Source organism: Mustela nivalis, assembly GCF_964662115.1.
Source record: "Mustela nivalis genome assembly, chromosome: 20".
In the NCBI taxonomy this organism is placed as follows: Eukaryota; Metazoa; Chordata; class Mammalia; order Carnivora; family Mustelidae; genus Mustela; species Mustela nivalis.
Window position 1 is genome coordinate 10,284,998 of NC_139039.1, and position 24,695 is coordinate 10,309,692.

The following is a 24,695-nucleotide window of genomic DNA, read 5'->3' on the forward strand; positions in this document are numbered from 1 at the left end:
TGAGCCAGATGCTGGACTCTCTCTGAGGACCCTGGGATCATGACCTGAGCCGAAGGCAGATGCTAAACGACTGAGCCACCCAGGCACCCCTTCGTTTGCCTTCTTATTAATGGTTTAAATTTGAAGCTATTTTTAATGAAATACCAATTTAAAAAACCAAACAGGAAGAACATGAAACCCAAATGAACAGTGAGAATATTACGGCGGTTCAAATGATGCTGTGTCTCGTTAAACATGAAACTCCATGATTGCTTATGTTATTGCCCCATCTAATCAATTTATCCACAAGGTGTGTAATTTATAATACATATAAATATGGCTTGAGAATACTCTGGAAAAGTTGACCCGTAGTCCCCTAGCCCGAGTGACTACGTTTAAGACTAGTCTCATGCTGTATTAGAATTTCTACAGGAAAACCATGTGGACTGAGAGCCCACCCCTCTGGCAGGAATGTCAAATGCTGTGTTCAGGGGCTCCTGTCTCCTCACTCTGCACTAGCGTTTCCTCCATCAGTGTGGGCTCCTTGCAGTAAAAGAGAGTCAGCCAGTCCAACTCTGCCACGTCCACTACAAAGATCTATGAAGACTTCCTCCTCCTGGTCATCAATTCCCACTCACTGAGCATGTAGGACACCATCCGCCGGGCTCCCCTCCCGGAGCCCGGTTGGGAGGAAATGATGGTGGTGCACTCACCTGTGCCTGCTAGCCAGCCCGGCTGCGTGGGGAGACGTCAGCAGAACTGCTCCGGGTCCAGCTGCTTGGGCTGGTGTTGAAAAATGTTGAATAATCAAATTGCCCATTTCTGCTCAATTGCTCTAATTTATGATCGCAGGCATTCAGAATGCTAATGAAAACTACCTATCCTGCCAGTCCGTGTCACTGTACTTTATGATCTTATTAAAATCTCAGCGTTTCTTAGCTCAGTGACAACGAGTAGAGAGTGGGACAGCTGTCCTCCTGCCTCCAGGGTGGTTCATACACCCGCCCTGTCACTGCTAACGGCTGAATGATTTAGGCCAAATGAGCAGCCTTGGAGTGATATTTTTATACCCCTGACAGCATTATATAACTTAGAGAAAGGCCATTAGCGGATACAAAGGAATAAGCAGGAGGGGGAAGCAGGTGACAAATGGGCAAGTAAATCTTCGCATTTGACTCTTCATAATAAAATGCCCTTCACATTGAGATTTAATGAGCTGGTTATCTCACCAAAAGGGAAGGGGGAATCTGTCGCCCAAGCTTCTCAGCTTCCCTCAAGATGGACCCAGTTACAAAGGGGAGATGCGAGAACAGCCGATGGATGCCGGGGCTCTTGCCCATGCAAGGTGGTATTGTCGCTGCAAAGCAGCCCTGTTGGGAACCATTAGCAACACTCAGAGCTCCTCCCTGGGACTGGGAAGAGGGAACCCAGGAGTTCATGTGCATGAGAAAAAGCTCATGAATTATGTTATTTAGGCTTTCAGCAGACTTCTCGGTTCTTTGTAGCCACATCATTGAGATGGAAAGAACACTATTCTGCTAACGACATATGGTGGGAACTATTGGACAGAATGGCCTAAAGCCATATCGCTGAGAGGGTGGGAGTGCTGGCAAGAGCCAAACCAAGATTCTCCATTTCAGTATTTTCTTTTCTTATTAACTGGGAGAACCATACCACATGAAAGCTCCCAGAGAAAAAGTATCCCTACCATTTTCTATTCAAGAAATATGTGCACTTGCTTTCCTCTTGTGCATGATTCATTCATAAGAGAAAAAATACTTGATATTTATGTGCATATGTTATCGTTTCTTAGAGTTCTCTGAGTTTTTCATTGTAAAGCAAACATTAGCCTTTATTCTAGATGGTGCTCATATATAAAGTTGTGCCATTTTTATTATACACAATACACATGTAATATACACATGTATTTATATGTTGCCTATATGTATATGTAACCATATGAAATTATTATTTTTAAGATTTTATTTATTTGACAGAGAGATCACAAGTAGGCAGAGAGACAGGCACAGAGAGAGGGGGGGAAGCAGGCTTCCTGCTGAGCAGAGAGCCCAACGTGGGGCTCAATCCCAGGACCCTGAGATCATGACCTGAGCTGAAGGCAGAGGCTTAACCCACTGAGCCACCCAGGTGCCCCTGTAACCATATAAAATTCTTAATGCCCACCAAGCTCACCACCTTATGGGTCCTAAGGCAGATTCTGGTAGTCATCAGATCCAACATCCTTAATATGGATAATCTTCCTTTGAAGAGCCGGAGTTCATTCTGTTAGTCCAGGTATTCAAAGAGAGGAATAAACAGGACATGGACATTTGTTTCACATCTCTCTGGACCCTGCTCTCTGCCTTTCTTGCCAGCCCAGTATCTTTGAGCACATGCTCCAGTTGATACCACTTACACCCGCTCAAAATGGATTATGCTAATCTTACTTCCCTTCCCCCCACCCCGCCACACGTCCACCCCCTATTCACAGGCCCCGGGCTTCTGTACTCACTCATTTACTGTTTGAAATTCCTAACTCTTATGTCCAGATGTCTGATATGTATGTCTCTCTCTGTCTCTATATCTCTTGCTTGTAAGGGAATTCCTTCGCCTTTATTTTTAGAATCATTGTTTTTAGCAGTAAGACATGTCCCAACACAGGTTCTTGCCATCACCTCCAAAGAATGAAAGCAATAGAAGTTTACCACCCAGACCTCTCCCCCTAAGGGAGCTATCTTCCCCCTCAGGGGGCTACATTGGGATGCATTCAAACATAGCTTCACTGTACGAAGAAATACTCTTCCTTCTACCTTATTACCCTTTCATTGGACCAGACTTCTTCCTTCTCTATGCTGCTATTTTCTCTCCCTACAATCTGGCTTCTACCAGGCTCTCTTCAGTTCCTCATAAATATCTATACTATTCTGCATCCCCACTGTGGTCAGGTTTTACCTTCTTACTTGTTGGCTGCCTCCATTCCAGGCATATAAAGGAATGTGGCTATTCTTAGGGATGGGGATTAATAAAATGTCTTCTTAACCTCACATTCTTGCATATACTAGATTGAGCTGCATTTAGCTGGAGGTACTACAAGATAGGAGAAGGATTAGAAGAAAAGCAAATGAAAGAAAATAAGTAAATCTGGAACTAGCTAGCCCTGACATTAACTGATTTATCTGGAATTCACTAAATGATATATAAAGATCCAACTTACACAGGGGGAAACAAATGTTAGCCGCATGCTGTTAAACCATAACCTAATGATCATGTCAATATTGCCCATGGAGGTGTTGGATTCTGAAACTTGTCAAATTTAACCAAAAATTGAGAATAAGGAAAATGCTAGTTTTCTATTCTATTCATCACCTGCAGCTCAAACTGTTTTATATGTCTGAAGGTATCTATGTGGATACCAGGGAAACAAAACTGTTTTCATGTTAGACTTGGCTTTTTTATTCTACTCACTCACTGCTGGAAACAACATTGCCATAGAAGGAGAAAGATAGGATACAGCATGAGTTCTTTCTCAGCAGGCCAAAATCAAGCCCTGTAGTCTATTTCAGCTCTCCTCTGGGTAGGCTTTCTGTGTGTAGATGTATTTGTGTGTGCACACATGCAGCGTGCGAGTGTGTGTGTGTGCATGCGTGTGTTTGCTAACCATCATTGCCATTCACCTGTGAAGAAAAATCTTCAGAGAGGGATTGGAATAATAGTTGTGGCCTTTATAGGTAAGAACCACTTATTATTCATTCCAGGGGATGAGAGGCCATATATGTTATTGTCTCAAACCTGACTAATGCTCTCTTCTTTGTTTGGTGCTTCAACAAACATAAAGAGCCCTATGGCAGAGGTGGGCAGGGTAAGTCTGGGAAATAAAAAGAGCTTCTTTACTATTACTGTCTGTCCTTTTATTGGTCTTTCTATGCTACCCCTCTTACTCTGTCATAGGAAAAAAAAAGATATGCATAATCTGGTCACACTAGTATGTTGGTTACTCAATATGTCCTTCTGATAGATGTGCACATTTTCACAGAAGGTCATCAGGATAACCTAATAGCTAACAGAGGGAAGTAAAGTATAGAAAGTAAAATCCAAAATATCAATAAAAACAGTGGAGTATGTATTTAAAGGGAGTAGAGAGAGATAGCCTGCCATTTCTCTATATTCTACTATGTAGTCTATCACTTCCTCTGCTAACATTGATATGCAGTGTGGAAAAAAACTGAACTCATAGACTGTGAGTCTATTAGCAATATCAAAAATAATTTTCCAGTGTGAGTAGAAAGCTTAGAGACAAGTCATGACATATATTATAAAACTATAGAAAAGAAAAAAGTTGAGGCAATCGTTAACTCCAAGGAAAACAAATGGTACAATAAGACAATGTGATATACTGCCCCACTTGGCTCAACTGTAAACACTGACTATTTATTTAATACGTAATTTGGGAGGATAGAGTGGTACAAGTTATGTGGAAGCTGTAGTGTAAGAGTTAAATCTTCATCTTTTATCAAGAAAAATTTTAAATATCTAAAACTAAAAATTTAAGAAATAGCGATGTTACTTAGAAACATGGAATAGAAGAAAATTAAAGGAGTTAATAGTATCTGCCTCTGCTGAATGAATGACTGGGAATGGGAACAGGATGCTGCTCATTATCATTAGAGTAAGTGTTGTAGATCCTTTGATCCTTTTCCAATAAATACATGTATTTTGAAAAAAATAAAAAGTATATTAAAATATTTTCTAAAAGCCCCAGGATGGGGGAAATCAAGAGTTCTCATCTTGCAAGATACACTGTAGTTCCAGAAATCTAGACCAATAAAAGAAAAGGATTGTATTTCCTTGTCTGTTCTTCTTTAAGAATGAGGAAACTTTTCCCAGTGTTCTCCCAGGAGGGTCTCACTTCACATCACAGTGTCTAGAACTGGTAACATACCTATCCTTAAACCAATTGCTGACAAAGAAATGAGATACCATGAATAACTTGGACTAATCAGAAATTAACTCTTGAGTCATGGAATGAAAGAAGAACACCCAAACACTTCAGGTACTGGGCCAGTAAGGAAGAACAGAAGAGATTTGGTTGGGTGGTCAAGCAAACGTGTCTGTGGTCACACAAAACAGTTTTGATAAGAACCATTCTTCATTGCTCTTTCCTTTTTGTTTTTGTTTTAAATTGGTGGAGGAATACTAGAAGGCTACAGGAGTAAAATACATGTAGGATCTTATACATGGGAACATATCACGACTTGATGTTTATGGGCTTTAGGCTTATACTCATGGGGAAGGAAAAGTGTCATATACATAATACTAATACACCTACATCTGGAACTATGTGTTACTGACTTTTATTTTTAAAAGTTTTTTATGAAAGGATCAGCTTTTACTCCTGGTTATGTATTGGTTCTCAGTGTTTAGAGTTAAATAGTCACATGAGTTCGACAACAACTAATAGTTCACAAACAGCTTGAGTTATATAAAGAACATTTAAACTATACTTCTGTGAAATGTACCAAGAGGGGTCTTACAAACCACACACATCCAGATAATGCTTTGCTAGAAAACTTATTTCCTAAAGGACTAGACCTGCCCAATATAGTTGTGAAAGTAATGCATTCATGGCTTTGGGGACATCAGATCATTCTAATCTTTGCAGTATACATCTTCTGCGGGTGTCCTCAGTAGCCCATGTGAGAAACTGAAATATAACCATTTAGTGTTAACTTGAAGCCATGCTGAAGAGTTACCTGATACAAGGTAGGATTTTGATAATCATCTCAAATTTGGACAGCACCAATCTTGGAAGATCAAGACCTATCCCTGTAATTTAACTCCATAACTTAATAGCTATTGACTGAGTAAATTAGATGTTCTAATCTCCAGTTTCCTTATTTGTAAAATGAAGAAGAAATAATAGTAATCTCAAATGTGTGGAACCATTATGAGGATCAAATTACATAATTAATATATCATAGCGTTTAGTCCATAATTATCATCCAATAAATGCTTACCATTTATTATATTACTCTTATTTCAGTGTTGCTTTAAAGATCAGGTGAAATGATGCATACACAGTCTTCGATAAACTGCATGGAAAGAGTAGCAGCACCACCACTGAACTATCTAGAGGCGCTTTGTTTACAGTTTTTATGATATGAATGATTCATCGTGGAGTTGGGCAACCCAGTGGTCCTGTATAGGAGTGTCCAATACCTGCTAGGTATTATTATTGGTATTAATAATGTCTGATCCTTCTTCTTAAAGGCCAAATGAATGATCTTCCCCTACTCGATGCACAGAGTGTTTGGGCTACATATTGCTATTAACTTTTTCAAGGAGGCTCTGATGTTTTCTCTAGTTTTATTAAGATAATGGACACATAGCATTGTTTAAGTTTAAGATGTATAATGTAATGATTTGATATATATTTTACAAAATGATTACAATGACAAGTTTAGTTAATATCCACATAGTTATAAATTTTTTCTTGTGATGAGAATTTAAAAATGTGTTTTATATATATATAGAAAGAAGTAAGATCTATATATCTTTCTATATATATAAAGATCTAATCCTAGCATTTGAAGCAATATGGATGGACCATAAAGTCATTATGCTAAATGAAACAAGCCAGAAGGAGAAGAACAAATATTGTTCGACCTCGCTTATATGTGGAACCATAAAAAATCCAAACTCAGAAACAGATATTAGATTTGTAGTTGCCAGAGGTAGGGGACGTGGGTGACGAATAAGAGAATTAGGTGAAGTTGGTCAAAGTTACAAGCTTTTAGTTATAAAATAAGTAAAATTCTGGGGAATATAATATACAACATGATGTTCATTTTATTTTTTTAAAGACTTTTACTTATTTATTTGACAGAAATCACAAGTAGGCAAAGAGACAGGCAGGTGGGGGTTGGGGGGAAGCAGGGTCCCTGCTGAGCAGAGACCCCAGTGCGGGGCTCGATCCCAGGACCCTGGGATCACAACCTGAGCCGAAGGCAGAGGCTTTAACTCACTGAGCCACCCATGCGTCCCCATGATGTTCATTTTGAATCAATTTCTTATTAGAATGGAGGAAGGATCCATGATAGAATTTGCTCCTGAGGCTGCTACTCTATTGACAATCTAAGAGATAGTCTGACAGGCTCTTGGCAGGGTCATGTGAACTTAGACTTTTAACACATCTCAGCACCGCAGGCTTCCATGGCTCTGGGCTGATCCTGTGACACTATGTTCCCAATAAGCTCCTATAAACCTAAGGCCCACATGGTCACCTACAAAACCAGGACCCTGGCCAGGTTCATCATGAGGCTGGCTATCACGGACCCATGATTTTGACCTACCCCAGCACTGGGTGCATCCCAACACCAAAACAGCCCCATAGACCCAACCTCAATCTGGCCTCTAAAACTCTGGATTATAGACTTGACCTAGATCCAGGCAGGTCCCCACAGCCCTAGCTTCCAGGTTGAATCTTATGAAGCCAATCTCCTTGCCCATCCCTACTGGATCAGTTTCTGCAGACCCAGAAACTAGGTTTACCACTAGTCCTCAGTTTCTGGTTAGCCCTTTAGGACTCAAGATGCCTATCCTCCCACACAGACCTAGATCCCAAATCCATCACCACAGACTCAAGGACCAGTCCTGCCCCATTGAACACGGGGTTAAGCCTGATCCCACATACCCGGGCACCAGGTTGGTTCCATATACCCAAATACCAGGCTTTCTCAACTTTTAACCGAGACAACATGTCTACCTACTGAAGCTTGCCCACGGACCATACCAGATGGTCCACACAGAATCTCTGGATGGGCTGACTGGTTGTGAAGGGCTTTCCCTGCTGAAGCTGGTCTTTAAGATTGGACATGGTGCCTATTTCCTCAAATGCACAGACACCAACTAAGGCCACAAGGATCAAAAATAATCAAGGACACATGACACCACCAGAAAAAACTAATGAAACCTCTAAGACTGACATTAAAAAAAATGAAGAGCTGTGAATTGTCTAAGGAAGAATTCAGGATAATCCTCTTAAAGAAATTCAGTAAAATACAAGAAAACACCAAGGAACAACTAAAGGAAATTAGGAAAGATTGCATGAATAAAATGAGTTCAACAAAGGAGTAGAAACTATTTTTAAAAATCCAGAAATCCTAAAGTTGAAGAATGCAGTGACAGAACTAGAGAATTTACTAGGGACTCTTGATTTCATTTGCGAATTCAAGCCTTATGTTGGGTGTAGAGATTACTTAAAAAAATACATTTTAAAAAAGGAATTAAAAATAGAATTACCTTCTGATTTAGAAATCCCACTCCTGGTTATATCCTAAGGAAAGGAAATCACTATCTTGAAAAGATATCTGTATCCCTGTGTTCATTTCAGTATCATATATATAAGGGTTGACCATCAAATAAATGAATAAAGAAACTGTGAGATATATATATATATGTATATATACATATATATATATATATTATGAAATATTAGGCAGCCACATTAAATAAGGAGGAAATCCTGCCTTTTGTGAAACATGGAGAGACCTTGATAGCATTATGCTAAGAAAAATAAATCAGGCAAAGAAAGGCAAAGACTGTACATTCTCACTTATATGTAGACTCTAAAAAAGCTGAACTCATGGAAATAGTAGCATGGTGGTCACCAGGGGCTGGCGCTGAGGGAAATGGTAAGATATTAGGCAAAGGATACAAATTTCTAGTAATAGATTAGTAAGTTCTAGAGATCTAATTTAAAGCATGGTGAATATAATTAACAGTACTGTATTATATATTTGAAAGTTATTAAGAGAGTAAATCTTAAATATTATTACCATATTTACACATACACAAACATAATTATGTGAGTATCAAGGTGTTAATATCATTGTGATAATCATTTCTCAATATATATGTGTGTAGCAAATCATCAAATTGTACCCCTTAAACTTATATGAGTTTATGTTAATATTATCTCAGTAATGCTGGGGAAAAAGCAATAATGCACACTTATTGAAAAAAAATTAGAGAATATTAAAGAGTATCAGGAAGCATATTAAAATTGCTAAAAGTCCCACTGCCCAGAGATGAATACCATTAATAATGTTAGCATATGGAGGAATTACTTTTTCTGGTCATTTAACTGTGTGTGTATTTGTAAAACTGGCATAATAATTTATAATCTGCTTTTGTCTTTTCCTTAATAACAGGAATATTTTTCAAAACATTAAAGTCTCTGACAACAAGAGAGTCTGATGGACTGGATTGTCCCAACATAAAACTTTAAATGGAGGACAGCCAAGAAATTCACCTCATTGTACTCCACCTCATTCAGTATCAATATTAATAGTGAAAACAATGTGGTTAATGCCCTACTTATCAGGTAATCGGATTTCAGGCATCATCAACCATCTGTAACAGAAGAATGACATTTTTTTAGTAGAGAGGAATCCAAGCACAATATACTGTGTAAATGATTCTGCTTTATGAGGTCTATAGGAATACTTCTCTCATTATCATATATTATATATACTGCATCCCTTTTAACAAACAAAAATTATCTTCTGTGTATATTATATTAATGTCTCCAATCCTCTCCTGAATGTTCTTTCCTTTCTTAGTTATCTATTATGCCAATGATAATGGTGGTACCAATGATGTATCTAAATGTTCTAATAGTTTCCGATATACGGTAGGCATTGCATAAAGTTTAATTCTTTTTTACACCATCATAGTAACTTGCAGCTGTGCTCGGCATCCCACGTGTTCTCAGGTCACCTTTGAATATATTGTAGCTACTAAGTCCTTACAACAGCCCATAGGCAAGGTGGAATTCTTGGTAGTCCGTTTATGCTGATGAGGAAGTTGAGCATTGGTAGAATGTTACAAGATTATGTGAATGATGAGGTACCTGTGACAGAAATCCAGGTTCTTTGGTCTCTGCTATAGGATCCTACTTGGAACAACCGTGGTCTCTACATACAATGTAGGATATAGAACAGACCCTTTTTAGTTTAATTAATTAATAAATTTCAGCCCCAAATGATGTTCAATTCTATATCATTAAGAACATATTTCTGGTAGAAAGCTCTCCTTTTACATCATAGATGTATTATGACCTTTACATTATACTTAGTGACCCACCAACCAGGGAAAGACAATAGCAGTATAATTCCTGGGCTGGTCATAACAACCACTAACAGTTATGGACCACTTGCTACACGCCAACCACATTCTTTGTTCAGTCTTCAAATAAAACAAAACCCCACTGAACTCTATCCTATGATTTTCCCCAAATTACAAGAGAACTATAGCTTTTAGAAGAGTTAAGTAGCTTGCCCAAGGTCAGAGCTCTAGTAAGTGGGATGGCATGGGAGCTCAGATCCAGGTGTTTCGAATTCCAAAGCTCAGGATCTTGAAACACTAATTTCCATAGCAGCCCCCCTGCTAAAAATGTTATTTAGGTCTAAAATTCTCTGCTAAATTTTCCGAGTCACAGTCACCTAATCCTACTGAGCTTGGCTCTACAAAACCTAAAGAAAACACAGTTTAGATGTTCTAAGGTGAAGAGAGCCACCTCCAGACTCCTGCACTAGAATTTCAATACTTTGGGCACCTGGGTGACTCAGTGGGTTGAGCCTCTGCCTATGGCTCAGGTCATGATCTCAGGGTCCTGGGATCGAAACCCACATCCGGCTCTCTGCTCCTCGGGGAGCCTGCTTCCTCCTCTCTCTCTCTCTCTGCCTGCCTCTCTGCCTACTTGTGATCTCTCTCGGTGTGTCAAATAAATAAATAAAATCTTAAAAAAAAAAAAAAAAGAATTTCAATACTTCTTCATTTACATTAGCTTTGCTCTAATCTCCTCCTGTTAAACTGTTTCTGAGGTGAAATAGGAATCTGCTCACTTTACTGCTAGTGATGCTGCACTTTGTAAGAATGTTTTTGGTCTTTGTCCCCATTCCTCCCACAGAACTCCTGAAACCTGAATTTCCCATGAAGAAAGCGGTAAAGGACTCTTCTGTTATGTTAATAAGGCAAGTACAGGAAAGCAGCTGAGGATGGGGGCCAGGTGCCTGTAAAGCCAACCAGGTGATTAAAGGGGTGGAGCTTTCAGTCCCATCCCTGATCTCAGGGAAGGGGAGAGGGGCTGATAGTGATTTGACCGCCATGACCAAGTAAAGAAACCTCCGTAAACCCAAAAGGCTGGGGTTTGGAGAACTCCCGTGTTGAAGGAGATGTGGAGGCTGAGGGTGAGTGACCTGCCTGGAGGAATCAGGGAAGCTCGCCCCAGACATCTCTTCCATCTGCCTGTTTTGAAGAAACCAACAATCCAGTAAGTAAAATGTTTCTCTGAGTTCTAGGAGCTGTTCTTAGCAAATTAACGGAAACCGAGGAGGGTATGGAGGAACCTCCTATCTATGTTGGTGGGTCAGAAGCAGAGGTGATCATTTCGGCTTGTGGTTGGCATCTTTAGAGGGGGACCACAGTCCTCTGGGACTGAGCCCTTGACCTTGGGATCTGGTAGTATCTCTAGATAATGTGAGAACTGAGTTAAATTGTAGGATATCCAGCCAGTGTCGGAGAATTCCTTGGTGGTGTGGGGAAGAAAAATATACATGGGAATTGGTGTCAGAATGGAATCGCTCTCCTTGATGGGCATTTTGTGTGTCTTGCATATTGCATAGTTTGAGTATTATTTTGTATATTGTCACCCTTGGCTTGGTGTTGGGCTCCTCTGACAGTCACTCTTGTTCAGACCGTCCATGTTGTTGGATTTTGCGTACCACACTACGGTGTTAAGTACTTGAGAAACACTTTGTTTCCCTGACCCCCCAGCTTCTTTTTGGCCTTCTAAATTTAATAATTAAAGCCACCACCATCATCCCCTTATAAGAATTTCCAGGGATAAGAAGCTCACATTTAAAGAAACTCCATGTCTACAAATTTCCCGTTAAAATAGGGGTTCTGGGCTGAATCTAATTAACATCTAATGCTTCGGGCTATTCCTTAAGCAGATCTGAAAACTTAAATAGGCCTCAAAGGGTCATGCCTCCATTAGATTATTAACTTTACCTGGGCAAAGATGGGGGAGAAAGTCCTTACCCTGAGAGGCTGTAGGAGGAACCCTGTAGTTGAGAGAGTTCAAAATAAAAGTTAGAACAACAGACTCCAGGCAAGTGTTCCAAACAGCAAGGATCACTCACCCAGTAAGTAAGGAAGAGATGGGGTGGCCTCCCCACAGACACCTTTCTTTTCACAGCCATCAGGGGAGCTCCATGAAGCCATTTTTATCACTTGACTAATTCTTGCAAATATCTTGTAAACTGTCTTTTCGCAAATATCATAAAATTGTATGTGCCACTGAATATTATTTATAGACTCTATGGACATTGAATCTCTATTATTTATGGTTCAGTATCAGAATGGTAAAAATTCATCTTTTTTCCTATTTAGCAACAACTCATTCTTAACCATGTATAGTTGCCTAAGCCACAGCACAGTGGATCAAAGGGCAAGAAAGCTGAAATGATGAAGAAAAAGATCCATCTTTCTCTTCTTTACTCCTTTTGTTTGATTGATCTGAGGTTAGAACTACCTGTGATTTACTTCTGTGGGTCTCCATGATTTCTTCCAGCTTATCTGCAGGGTGAGCAGGGTGAGCAGTGGGAATTGGGGATGGGGAGGTCCTATGGGTCTATTTACCCCTGGCTCAGTCTCAAAGATCTAGCTTCCACAGAAGAGTTCACAAAAGGCTCTGGGGAAAGCAGTGGCAAGAGGTTGTTAATGGAAGTATCTTAACGGTAGAGAAACGAAACTCCCAGCTTGGGCTTAGTTTCCCCCATTTTGTTTAAAATGAATGGCCAATCACTTTCAATGTTTTTTTTTTTTTAACTTCCCCATTCCCAGCTTTCTACTAGATGAATTATTCAATGGTGTATTCAAGACCACATTTGTAGTGAGCAATAATTTTACTAGGGAGATGACTTGAATATAAAAAAAAAAAATCATTGTTGCAACAAAGGAAATTTGAAACGAAGACAATACCGACAAATGTTTTTACCATGTGCATCTGGTAAGTATTAGGTAACTGATGTGGGCATAGTCTCCCAAAGAAAAAACTGAAAGACTCGAAGAAAAATAAAGGCAGAATTCAGAGCAAATTGATAAAAAGTAAACACGATACACTTAATTCTGACCACTTCCCTGTTGCTCCCCTCCCCCACCAACCCTAACCCCAATATAATTGCTTCCATCTCCTTTCTAAAGCATAAATAATTCAAACCTCTTCCAGTTACCAGCCAAAATCCCCACCTATTCCCCAAAGCTGTACTCAAGACCACTTTCCCTATGAATCCTCTTGCCCCTCACTCCCTTGCTCTGTGTCCTACAGTTTTGCCTTTAGTTTTGGTTACTTACTATTCATAAGAACTTCTAAATTCTTTCTTCACATTTCCTGTATGCCAGCCATCTCTCCCCAACCAGACTGCTTACTTCTTGAGAGCAGGAACTGTATCTTACATTTCCTTTGAATTTCATAAAGAACCTAGCATGATGGGAAGAATGAAGTTGACTTTGTTGAATGATCTACTGCCTGGTACAGCTCATGTTTCTTGATCAAACCATCCTGAACATTCACCTTCTAGGGCTTGAAATACATTTTTTTTTTTTTTTCATTCAGAACAGAGAGATGTTTGATGTATGATGAGATACTTGGTGGTTTGTGTTTGTGGTAGGTAATTCATCTTTCTTGCTGCTACTGTAGCTCTGACCTGTCTTGGCTCCCACAGCCTGAAGTAATGTTACATCATTGATCTGACTTGGATTGAACCTTCTATGTGTCGAAAAGTCATGTACTCGGGGTGTGTTTTCACTCAGATTTCGTACACATAACCAGCCCTAAGAACACCATCTAGGTTGAGGATAATTGGAATTTTAATTGCATCTGTACACGTGGGCTTGGTATTGAAGTTGGTGGCAGAACTGTGGAAAACCTCATCACACAGGGGACCCTGGCCTCCCTCCCTCAATACACTTAAAACTCCCAGTTAAGAGTTTTAAGTGTATTGACAAAGTTGGTAAAGTTTCATTCTTTCTTTCTTCCTTTTTCTTTTCCATTCTGCAGTTAAAATGAACAAATGCATGTTGGGGGGCATTCCACATTAATTAGACACTTATTTCCTTCTACCATGAACTGCCCTTGCCATGGAAGTCCTTTTGTTCTTCTGAAGATGCCTCATTGTCTAGTTGTGTGTTTGTTGGTGTATTTGTTTGTTTCTCCCTTTATCACAGAAAAATTTAAATGTTGAATGAATGGTACTTCTAAGCTTCTCCTGAAAAACAGCACTTCTCTTCTCTATCCCATTCACTCCTAATTCTTGCTCCCCTGAGGAAGCCCCTTTCAATGTTTGGCTTTTCTTTCCTATTTACTTCTGTATTTGTAAATACTGCTTCTCTACTACTTTCCTGAATTTTTTTTTAAAGCTTTATATATTCTCCATAGAATACCTAGTAGGGAGGATGAGAACCTAGTTCTCTTAAATACTTAACACACCCACTCACACACACACACACACAAAGACATGCACACACAACACAATCACATTTGCTCATAAATACCTTATTCCCTCAATACATTTACTCTCTTCTTCCAGTGAAGCTATATCACATTTTTTGTTTATATCACCAAAACTACGAAACAGTCGTTCACAGCTGAACTATATAGTTCATCACAGTCATATTTGCTCATAAAATGTTAACTCCTTCCTGGTGGTCCTCTTTACCCCATGTTAATTTTGTTTGGTGATCTCTGTATCGCTCACAAGTCTATCTCCAGAGCCTCTAAGAGATTTGAAGACATCACCTGAATATACTCAAACAACTCAGATGTTCTCCTTATTATCTTGCTGGAGATCTTGCTCCGGGAGCCTAGATGCTTCCTGCTCCAATTCTGACGGATTCCCCGCTAAGCTGGAAGCTCACAAGATTGCAGAACCTGTGCCATCATCCCGGGAATCCCTTTGGCTTCTCTTTTGCTTTGGCGCTCTTTCCTGGATTCTGGACTTTTCTCTTCCAAGTTTTCTCTCTTGTTTACATGTGCATGTCTTCCTGCAGTTCCCTAAGAAAAGAAAATGTTGGGATTTTCCTGTTCTGAGGGCCACCCAGGTGCCCCTCCTCACTACTCTTTAATCCTTTCCTGCTCTTCTGTCTTTGTGGTCTTTGTGGGTTTACGCAGTTTGTTCCCTTTTTTTTTTTCTTTTTCCATTTTCATTCCTTTGTGCCATTTTTGTAGACAATGGAGATGGGAGAGATGAAGAATATTAAGTGCTCAATGTGCTGCAAAGCTCAGTGAATAATTTTCTGCCTTAATTGTCATAATTACATATATTCTATTTATTTATAGAAAGGGAGGGGGAGGGGCAGGAGGTGAGGGACAGAGAGAAACTTAAGCAGGTTCCACGCCCAGTATGGAGTCCAACACAGGACTCAATCTCACGACGAAATCACGAGCTGAGCTAAAATTAAGAATCAGACACAACAGACTGGGACACCTGGGCGCCCCTACATATATATTAAATATATTTTAAGTGAAAAATTTCAAGCATTGAGATTGTATAGGAAGCATAAAAAGCAAAGTAACATATGTATCCACACCTGCTTTGAAAAGTCTCGCTATTTAGGTCATCTTTGCTTCAGATTCATCTTTGACTTAGTATCTGTCTCTGTCCCTTGTGTGCCCACTGTCTTCTCTCATTTTTAAAGAATCAAAGTATCTCACAGATACATAGGTAAAACCTCCCTTAACTTTATTCAAATTATTTCCTTCACTCCTCAGAATAGGTACTTCATTTGATCTATCATATTCCCATCCATGTGGAGATCTTAATGTCCATGTATGTAGCCCTAAATAATTAATGGTTTTAGGGCACCTGGGTAGTTCAGTGGGTTAAAGCCTCTGCCTTCGGCTCAGGTCATGATCCTGGGGTCCTGGGATCAAGCCCCACGTCGGCCTCTCTGCAAAGCAGGGAGCCTGCTTCCCTTCCTCTCTCTCTGCCTGCCTCTCTGCCTACTTGTGATCTCTATCAAATAAATAAAATCTTAAAAAAAAAATTAATGGTTTTATTTTGCATGTTTGAAATTCTATGTAAATAGTGTTGTATTATACATATTGTTCTGTAACTTCTTCATATGCAACACATTTTCATGATGTATATGTGTTGATGTGTTCACATGGCTGCTATCAGGTGTTCCAAGTGTACACTCTGTATCTTTTACCTTTGTCTATCTTAGAGTAAAAGCTATCCTAGAACACAAATCAGGTTCATAAAACATATTGTGTACCACCACTATAAAGAAGCAGGATAATTTTAAAAGTCTGGATGGAATTCTGGAAGCTTTCATTTACTAGCTGTGTAGTTTAGGGCAAATTACTTAACCTCTCAGACCTTGGTATCATCATTTATAAAATTTAAATACTGATAGTGCAGACCTTATCATTGTATTAAGTAAGCATGTAGGTTTCAGTACAGTATATGACAACAATAAATAGTCAAATAATGCAGCTGCTGTTATATAATAGCAACAATTTGCTGACTCAGAATCTTGGAACTGGCATTTCCATTATTTTAGGATGTTCTGGTTTGCTTTACAAAATCCTCTCCAAGTAGTAGTCTGGCCTCTGAACACCTTCAGTGACCTGAAATTCTTTGAGTTCGTTTTGTTTTGGGCAGCTCTATGAATATTGTGCTCCCTATAAGGAATTAAAAAAAAAAAAAAAAAAAGGTCTCCCTATAGCTTCTGCAGAATCAGTCCTAGTTCTACCTCTTGGGACCAGGCAGAGCAAGTCTAATCCCTCTTCCATATGACAGACTTTCAAATATTTGAAGACAAAGATCAAGTCCCCCTGAGTCTAATTATATTAAAAGTAGGGGGAAAAATATAGAAAAGGATGGGAATCAGTACATGTCAGTGATGGATGAAACCTCACCTACTGAAACAAATCGACAAAAACAGAGATAAATACCTTAGAACTTCCCCTTCTGCTGGTTCCTCCAAAAGAAGGAGCTGTCAGCAGAAGTTCCCTTTTGAAAAAAAAAAAAAAAATCTTGTAAGTGCTATTGAAATTTTTCCTTAGTACGTTTTGGGGATCAGCCTTGATGGTATTAACATAAGTGCTACCAAATGGGCTGGGAAATAATCTTTAAACATATAAAGAGAATCTTTATTGTAATCTGTGATACTTTAAACCTGGAATCGATAATACTAGAAGGGTATGTTCTGGTTTTACAAGGCAATAATGTGGTGCCTGTGCAGTCAAACTTTATTTTGAGGCAGACCACAGAATAGTTTATCCCCAAGAAGTTCTCTGATGAGTATAGAACTACCACTCCAGAGTTGGGATGAGTCACAGAAATGAGTTTTGTTAATAAATACAGTTCTGCTTTCTAATTCCCTGAGTTTCTGACTTTTATTCTAGATATTATGTTCGAAACACACACACCTTTGTTGTATCTTCAAAGGAAAACCACTTTTTAAAACTGCCCACTTAGATTAAAAAAAACATTAACACACGAAGACTTCACTTCCCCAGTCCTCAGCAGATTTGCAATCTGCAGGGTCCTCTTTGAGACGTGAATGAATCTACTTCCGTTCTTTGGACAAGTTGTCCCTCCCGAAGGTAATGAAAGGTTAGAGCAGAGGTTGGCAAACTATGGCCCTCGAAACCCAGGCTGCTACCTGCTTATGTGAGCTAAGAATAGTCTTAACATTTTAAAAGGCTTGAAAAAAAAATCAAGATCAGTGTTAAGTGACCTATAAAAATTATGTGGAAATCAAATTTCAGCGTCTATAAATAAAGTTTATTGCAACCCGGCCACACTTGTTAGTATATATACATGGTCTGTGACTGCTTTCCTGTTACAGTGGCAAGTTGAGTAGTTTCTGTAGAGACCTTGTACCCCCTAATGTTACACTCTGGCTCTACCCAAACCGGGTGCTCATCCCTAAACTAGGGAATGAAGATCTGGTTAGTGGGAGGAACCAAGAATCTCAGTTTGAAGGGAAAGAGAAAAAATGTCTGGATGATGTCTTAGGAGGGAAGAACTTAACCAAAACTAGAAAAAAAAAAATTGTCAATAAAGAGAACATGGGCACTGTTCATAGGCTTCAATGGAAGTCATGGATCAAAATGACCGGAAGCTCTAAAGTTTCCTTAAAAGCTCATCCCAGATTTGAACAGCTCAACGCCTTATGGAAGAAGGGGGGAAGGGAAGTCTCTTTGTTGTTTCTATAGAATTGGCCCCAGGTCTACCTCCTGGGACCAGGCAGAGCAAGTGTGATCTGTCTTCCATGACAGACTTTCAAATTTTTGAAGACCATATGCAGTCCCCCTGAGTCTAACTGTATTGAAAATGGAGGGGAAACAGGAAAGCAAGAAAAAGAGGAACATTGGTATGTGTCAGTGATGGATGAAGCCTTACACGTCAAAACAGACTTTTTAACCTTCCCTCTCCTCCCCAACAGGCTCACTACTTTATAATAACTATGAAAAACACTCCTCCAACAAGTGCAGAACTGGCAACTGCTTAGATTTCGGCAAGGATGCAGATGATGGTAGGAGAGGCCATGTGACTTCTGTCTTCCCCTAGTGGTTTCACATGTGGAGTTACTGATGTTGGTGGCAAAGAAAGGAAATAGACCTGCCAATTCTTGGGGTAACAGAAGGGGGGAAAAAAACACAAAGCACAGTAGTGACTTGTAAAGTTGTTGAGAGATGCTGCACAAATAAAAGTCTCCCAGGAGATTTTCCAGACATGCTGAGTATTGTTGAGAACAACTTGTCAGAGACTTGAACACAGCAAAAAGTACTGAGTGCCTTTTCAGGGAAGTGTTGGGTGTTGTTGAACTGGACATCAGGGGACTGTTTGATTCTGTAGGGGTGTGCTCCTGTGAACTCTGTTGGTTTGCCTACATTACAGGTCTGTAGGGAGAGAAGAGAAACTATAGAAAACTGTAAGTTTTCTATAGAAAACTGTAAGTCATGCAAATGAATTTTATCCAGCTATAACTGAGTAGAAAACCTCAAATACTGTATTTTTATCATATAATAGGATATTAAAATATAGGCTAATATTATAAAATTGCCAAATAGCCTATAGGACATCTATTACTGCCCTGTAAGATATTAACGTTTTTTCTCTATTAGCATTTCCATTTCAGAATTCCCATGGATATGTACATGTATGTCTACATGTGTATACATGTGTATGTGTTCTTCAAATTCTTCTGTGGACTAACGCTAACCAGTTTCTTCATTAATGAGTCAGGTATATCGTTGACATATGTTCAGTTTTTGTTCACATGTGAGCTGTTTTTAACTCCCTGGAAAACATATTCTTTAAGCAATATAAAGAATTATATCAATGTATTCATGTATTCACTATAAAAAAATCTTTCAGATATAAAAATAGGTTTTCTTCCAAAGCATTGCTTTTTTTTTAATGCATTCATTGGTTGTGATGGAAGCTTCTGGAAGTTACTACAGTGTCTCGACCAACTCTAGTGTCTTCTGATGGTTTCCAATCTGTCAGGGCTGCTGATTTCTGCTTTAAACAGAAGCACTGGGCTCCCAGAAGCCTGTAGCAAGCTGTAATGGATGGGAAGCCAATGCAGAAGGTCCAGTCTTGCAGACTCCAAAAGCTGCAGCTGATAGAATTCCTTAAATGTGCGCCTAGGTGATCCCTCGTGTCAGAAGTCCTGCATTCTGCCCTTGAACTAAGACTTTCTTTTTTTTTTTTTTTTTAAGATTTTATTTATTTATTTGACAGAGAGAGATCACAAGTAGGCAGAGAGGCAGGCAGAGAAAGAGAGAGAGAGGAGGAAGCAGGCTCCCTGCTGAGCAGAGAGCCCGATGCAGGACTCGATCCCAGGACCCTGAGATCATGACCTGAGCCGAAGGCAGCAGTTTAACCCACTGAGCCACCCAGGCGCCCGAACTAAGACTTTCTGTTTGCTATAGAGTGCGGCTAAAAAAAGTGAAAACCCCAATCAAAAACTTTGTTTTCTAGAAATAGCACCCCGGAAGAAGACCTGGTTTAAACTGCCACCAACTAGCTTAGTAATTTTTGGCTAAGCACTGCATTTCCCTTCCACTTTTTGATTTGAAGAAGCATCTGATTACCTACGTCACAGGACTTGGAAGAAAGTTTCTAGACACAAAACAGATAATGTCTAAATGTATGAATAAGTGAATGAGCTGAATGGGCTTTTGGTCAATCAATTCCTTAATCTATTTAGTTTTAATGACTACTCTTATCGTGTCCTTTATCCCTGCTGAGGTCAGCACCAGAGGATATTCATATCTCCCATCCAATAGACCATGATCCTCCTAAGGGGTTGTACATCTGCTCCATTTCCCACTTTCCCAATTTGCAAAACCCTTCCCTGTGCTTTCAGTCCTCACCAAAATGCTCTACATCCTGATAGGGTTTGGGACACACTACCCTAAAATATGGAAACTTGGCATATTTTAAGATGAAGAAGTGTGAGAAAATGGCAGAAAAAGGAAGGTCACTGTGACCTCCCCTCTTCCCCTTCTTCCCTGAAAGTGGGAACTAAATCTCCATGTGGAAGGTATCCCCCCCTGTGCTGGGGCGAAGTGAGACATTGCTATCACCAGAGACAGGGAATGTAGGGCTGAGAAAGCTGTGTGAATAAGCCCTGTTACTTCTTCACCATTTACTCTTTGTCTTATCGATTCTTCACCAATGTATCATTTCTTTGTCTGAAAGATATAAAAGGCTCCTGCTCCGGTCCCTTCATTTCCTATGAAGACTCCCCCTGTATATGTACAAATTCAATAGAAGGTGTATGCCTTTCTTCAGTTCATGTGTTTTGTGTCCATTTCATTGTCAGGCCTGGCCAAAGACACACCAAGGGTAGAGGAAAATTTTTTTCTCCTCTGCGAATTGCATTGCTGAACATTTCCTTTCTCTTGCTGTTAGTGAAAACTGGCTCTTAAAGAAACTCCTTCTACTGCTGTGTTTAACTTGATTACTATTTTCTCTCCTATACTTTCTGTATCACCCAAGGTGGGGTAGGAGTTGTCTTTCCTGCTCCTGGCCATGTCCAGACCATCTCTCTTCTCCCTAATATTTTCCATGTTTTGATACCCTATTTTGAAAGCATGCCAGCCACTCTCTCTGATGGTTGTAATAATGGATGGATGCCCACATCAATTCCTGTTACTCACTGAAGCATTAGCTTCTGTCATTCTATGCAACACATTCCCGTTTAAATTTTGGAGATTTGAGGGTGCATAGAGATGATTCCTCTACCTCCCTATTCTAATTCCTTGAATTTTGAAACTCCAGTGATTTTTTGATTCTAGCTCAGCTACTTACTGTGACCAATCAACATATATAAACCAGCGGTTCTCATTTGGGGCTGCTCCCTAGAGGATCCTTGGGAATGTCTGGAGATGTTTCTGCTTGCCATCGTTGGTAGGAACTATTGACATTTCATGTGTACATGCTAGAAAGGCTGCAAAATATCCTAGAAAGCACAGAGCAAGCCCCTCACAACAGAGAATTATCCAGCTCCAAATGTCAATAGCGCCGGTCTCAGTAAGATTATTGCCTGACAACCCTATTGAAAAATACAACCCAAATCACACCCCTCAGAAACCCCATTCTTCTTTTCTTTGTCTGACTCTATATTTTCCTTTAGTCTTTACTCTCTGGCCCCCTTCAGAATGAATGAAATCTGTGAGTGGGGTGGCTTTTGTTCACCACCATATTCCTATTTTTTGAGTGCTTCCCCCAATGCGGACAATAACTACTACTTTTTAAATAAACTCAATGCCTCAAACGGAGGCACACTTGAAAGGTAAATTGTCCCCATTTTTGCGAAGAATATAAAGCATGATACAAAAAAATGACAGTTGGGGCCCATAAAAGCCAGAAGTATTAATTTTTTTTGTTTTTTATTAGAGAGGGAGAGGGGTTGGGGAGGGGTGGGAGGAGAGGAAGCGAATCTTAAGCAAGCTCTCTGCCCAGAGCTGAGCCAGACGTGGGGCTGGATCTCACGACCCTGAGATCATTACTTGAGACGAAATCAAGAGGTGACACTCAGCCGATTGACTCCCCCAGGTACCCCCAGAAGCGTTAACTCTTAAGTTCTTCTGGTGATGATAAATCAGTTGTTGACCTAAGCATTTTATATAATTTTTCACTTTTGATGTTGTCTAGAACACACTCCTATTGATGATCTTTCTCATCAACATCTCATGATGTTTAGAGCTCATAGGCTGGGAGAAGAGATCATCTCTTGTTTTTCTGGGTACCCTAACCAAATTATTCAAGCTAGGGTTCCAAGGAGATGAACAAGTCCTGGTCATTCACACTTCTTTTTTTTAACCTGTGTGTCAAACAGTTTGGTCTCCTATTTAGATCCCATTGTTTTCTTTTGGCTATGGACCGATAAAGTGAGACAGAATATGCATGATGCTGATTTTACAGATGAGGAAATTGGGACTCAAAAAGTAAAATGGATTATCTCAGACTCCACTGGCAGGCATGATAGCTAAGCTTAGAGCACTCATTACTTCTCATTTCTTAATGCCTTCTTAACCTGCTCTGGGCTCTATTCACTGCACAGCATCTTCCTCATGGCTAGACACCTAACACTCACCCCTTTAAGAGGATGGATGTGTTGAATTCTTCTCTGAGCTTAGAGAAAGCAAGGTTATTTGATACAAGTCATTTCATGGACAGATGCCTCCTAGCTTTTAAACCTGTCTTTAGAAGGTGGAGCAAAATATTTACAACTCATTCTTATCAGTTTTAAGTGTGCCTTTTTAATTATAGAGGAAATCATTCATAGCCAAGAATTAAAATGTTAAAAAAAAGGTTGCCATGCGCTTAGCATACACTTAGAGATGAGAGATTTTGCAAAGTGCAAAGAAATGGGTTGGAAGATGAGAAAAAGTTGAAGTAAATCTAGACTGAATTAATTTAGGATGTAGGACCCAATTTATCTCTTCTACGTTGTTGAAAAGTAGATCCCAGGATATTAACTGTGAGATGTTACTACATGCTCGTTAAGTAGGAGTAAGTGACAAATATTTGGAAAATGTTATAGACGTTGTAGCCTTGGTTGAGTGATTAAAAATTCATATTAGCATAATTCTTTTTTCAGCTTTCCTATTTACTATGACTAATAATAGTACTGACTTCATATTGTTGCTAGGGGATTAAGTGAGTGATTCTGTATAAAGAGCATAGCAGATTGAAAGTATTCAAAAGTATTGACTACCTTCATTATGTAAAAACCTTTGAGAGTTCTTACAATAAAGAAGCCCTTGTAAATGTGATTAATGCTGCTTTCCCCAAACATGGCAAAATGTAGGATCAGTACCTAATAACATAGACGATCCTGTGGATCATAAAGACTAGAAGCATGAAAAGCAGTATGGTAGCCTTTTCTGTAAAAGATACTTACAAATCTATTTATCTATGATAATATTCCCATTTGAAAGCTTTTCCTCCTTTATTTTTGTCTGACAGATTCTTACTCCTCTCTGATGCCGAAATTGAAACCATGACCCAAATTTTCCACTCTTTCTGCATCCAATCCCTTTAAAGCACTGTGATTTTTGCAATAGTTCCCATCAAGAGTTGGATTCTATTTCTGTCATGAATGCTCTAGTCTTACGAGTTAGGTGGACCAATGAAATATCACAGAAATGATGGTGTTCCAAGGCTATTCTCCAAAAACCTCTACAATGCTTTTCATCCTCTGCCTTTACTGTGAGAACATACCTAGCTGAACCTACTGCATCCTAAGACCTAGGGGGGAAGAGCTTTGTCCTACTGTCCTAGCCAAGATCCCCCCACTATGTAAGGAACCTGGCCTGAAAGAGCTAGCCCAGGGAACATATAGCACATACAGGTGTGAGTTCAGCTGATAGCCAAGGAGGAACTTCCTACTGATCCATAGCTCTGTAAGAATAATACATGGTTCCCTTTAAGCCACAGATTAAGGGGCTCGTTGCAGAGTGTTATCATAGAGATACCTATTTAGCATATCATCTTTACATCTTAGCCAGTCAACACGTGTCCATATTGCTTTCCCTCACACAACACAACCTGATCTCACCTCTCCTTCATTCTCCCTTAACAATCTGTGCTCATCTCTTTCACGGTGCTTGTTTGATCGTATGACAACCTCTTGATATAGAGAGCCTACGCTTTGTGAAGGTTGAGTTGGGAGGTGTGTGTGTGTGGTTTGTTTGTTTTGTTTTTTATGAATGCTTGCTTTGTTGGAGAGGGTCTAGCAAGGAGAGAGTAATAATGCCCAGGTAACTCTTTAACTTGTGTATATACTCTTAAGACTTTAAGGCCTTTGTGTTGTCTGAAAAACAGAAAATGGGTCCTTTCATCGATGGGCCATCTACACTATGCAAAATCACTATTTTAAATAATGTTATTTGTCTTAGTGATACATTTTAAGTGTATTTGCCCCATCATCTGACTCTGATTCCTTCCCTTCTAAAATCATTTTAGGGGAATGGATATAATGGACCTTATTAGAGTATTTAAAGTTTACTCTAAAGTTTACCTTTATATTTGAAAAACAAAATATTTAACTTATTTTAGAGGTTGTATGACTTTATTTTTTTTTGCCTTAAATAACATTCAGCTATCATAAAGATTAAAATT

At 39.5% G+C, this 24,695-nt stretch overlaps 1 protein-coding gene across 1 annotated transcript in view; it reads right to left on the reverse strand.

The window, feature by feature from the left end:
• Positions 1 to 2,197: 2,197 nt before the first annotated feature.
• Positions 2,198 to 24,695, reverse strand: part of UNC5D (unc-5 netrin receptor D) — a 562,020-nt gene continuing 539,522 nt past the window's right edge. Inside the window, exon 17 of the mRNA XM_082715458.1 lies at positions 2,198 to 2,262. Coding sequence (XP_082571584.1) covers positions 2,223 to 2,262 — 40 coding nt within the window. The 3' untranslated portion in view covers positions 2,198 to 2,222. The remainder of the gene's footprint in view (positions 2,263 to 24,695) is intronic.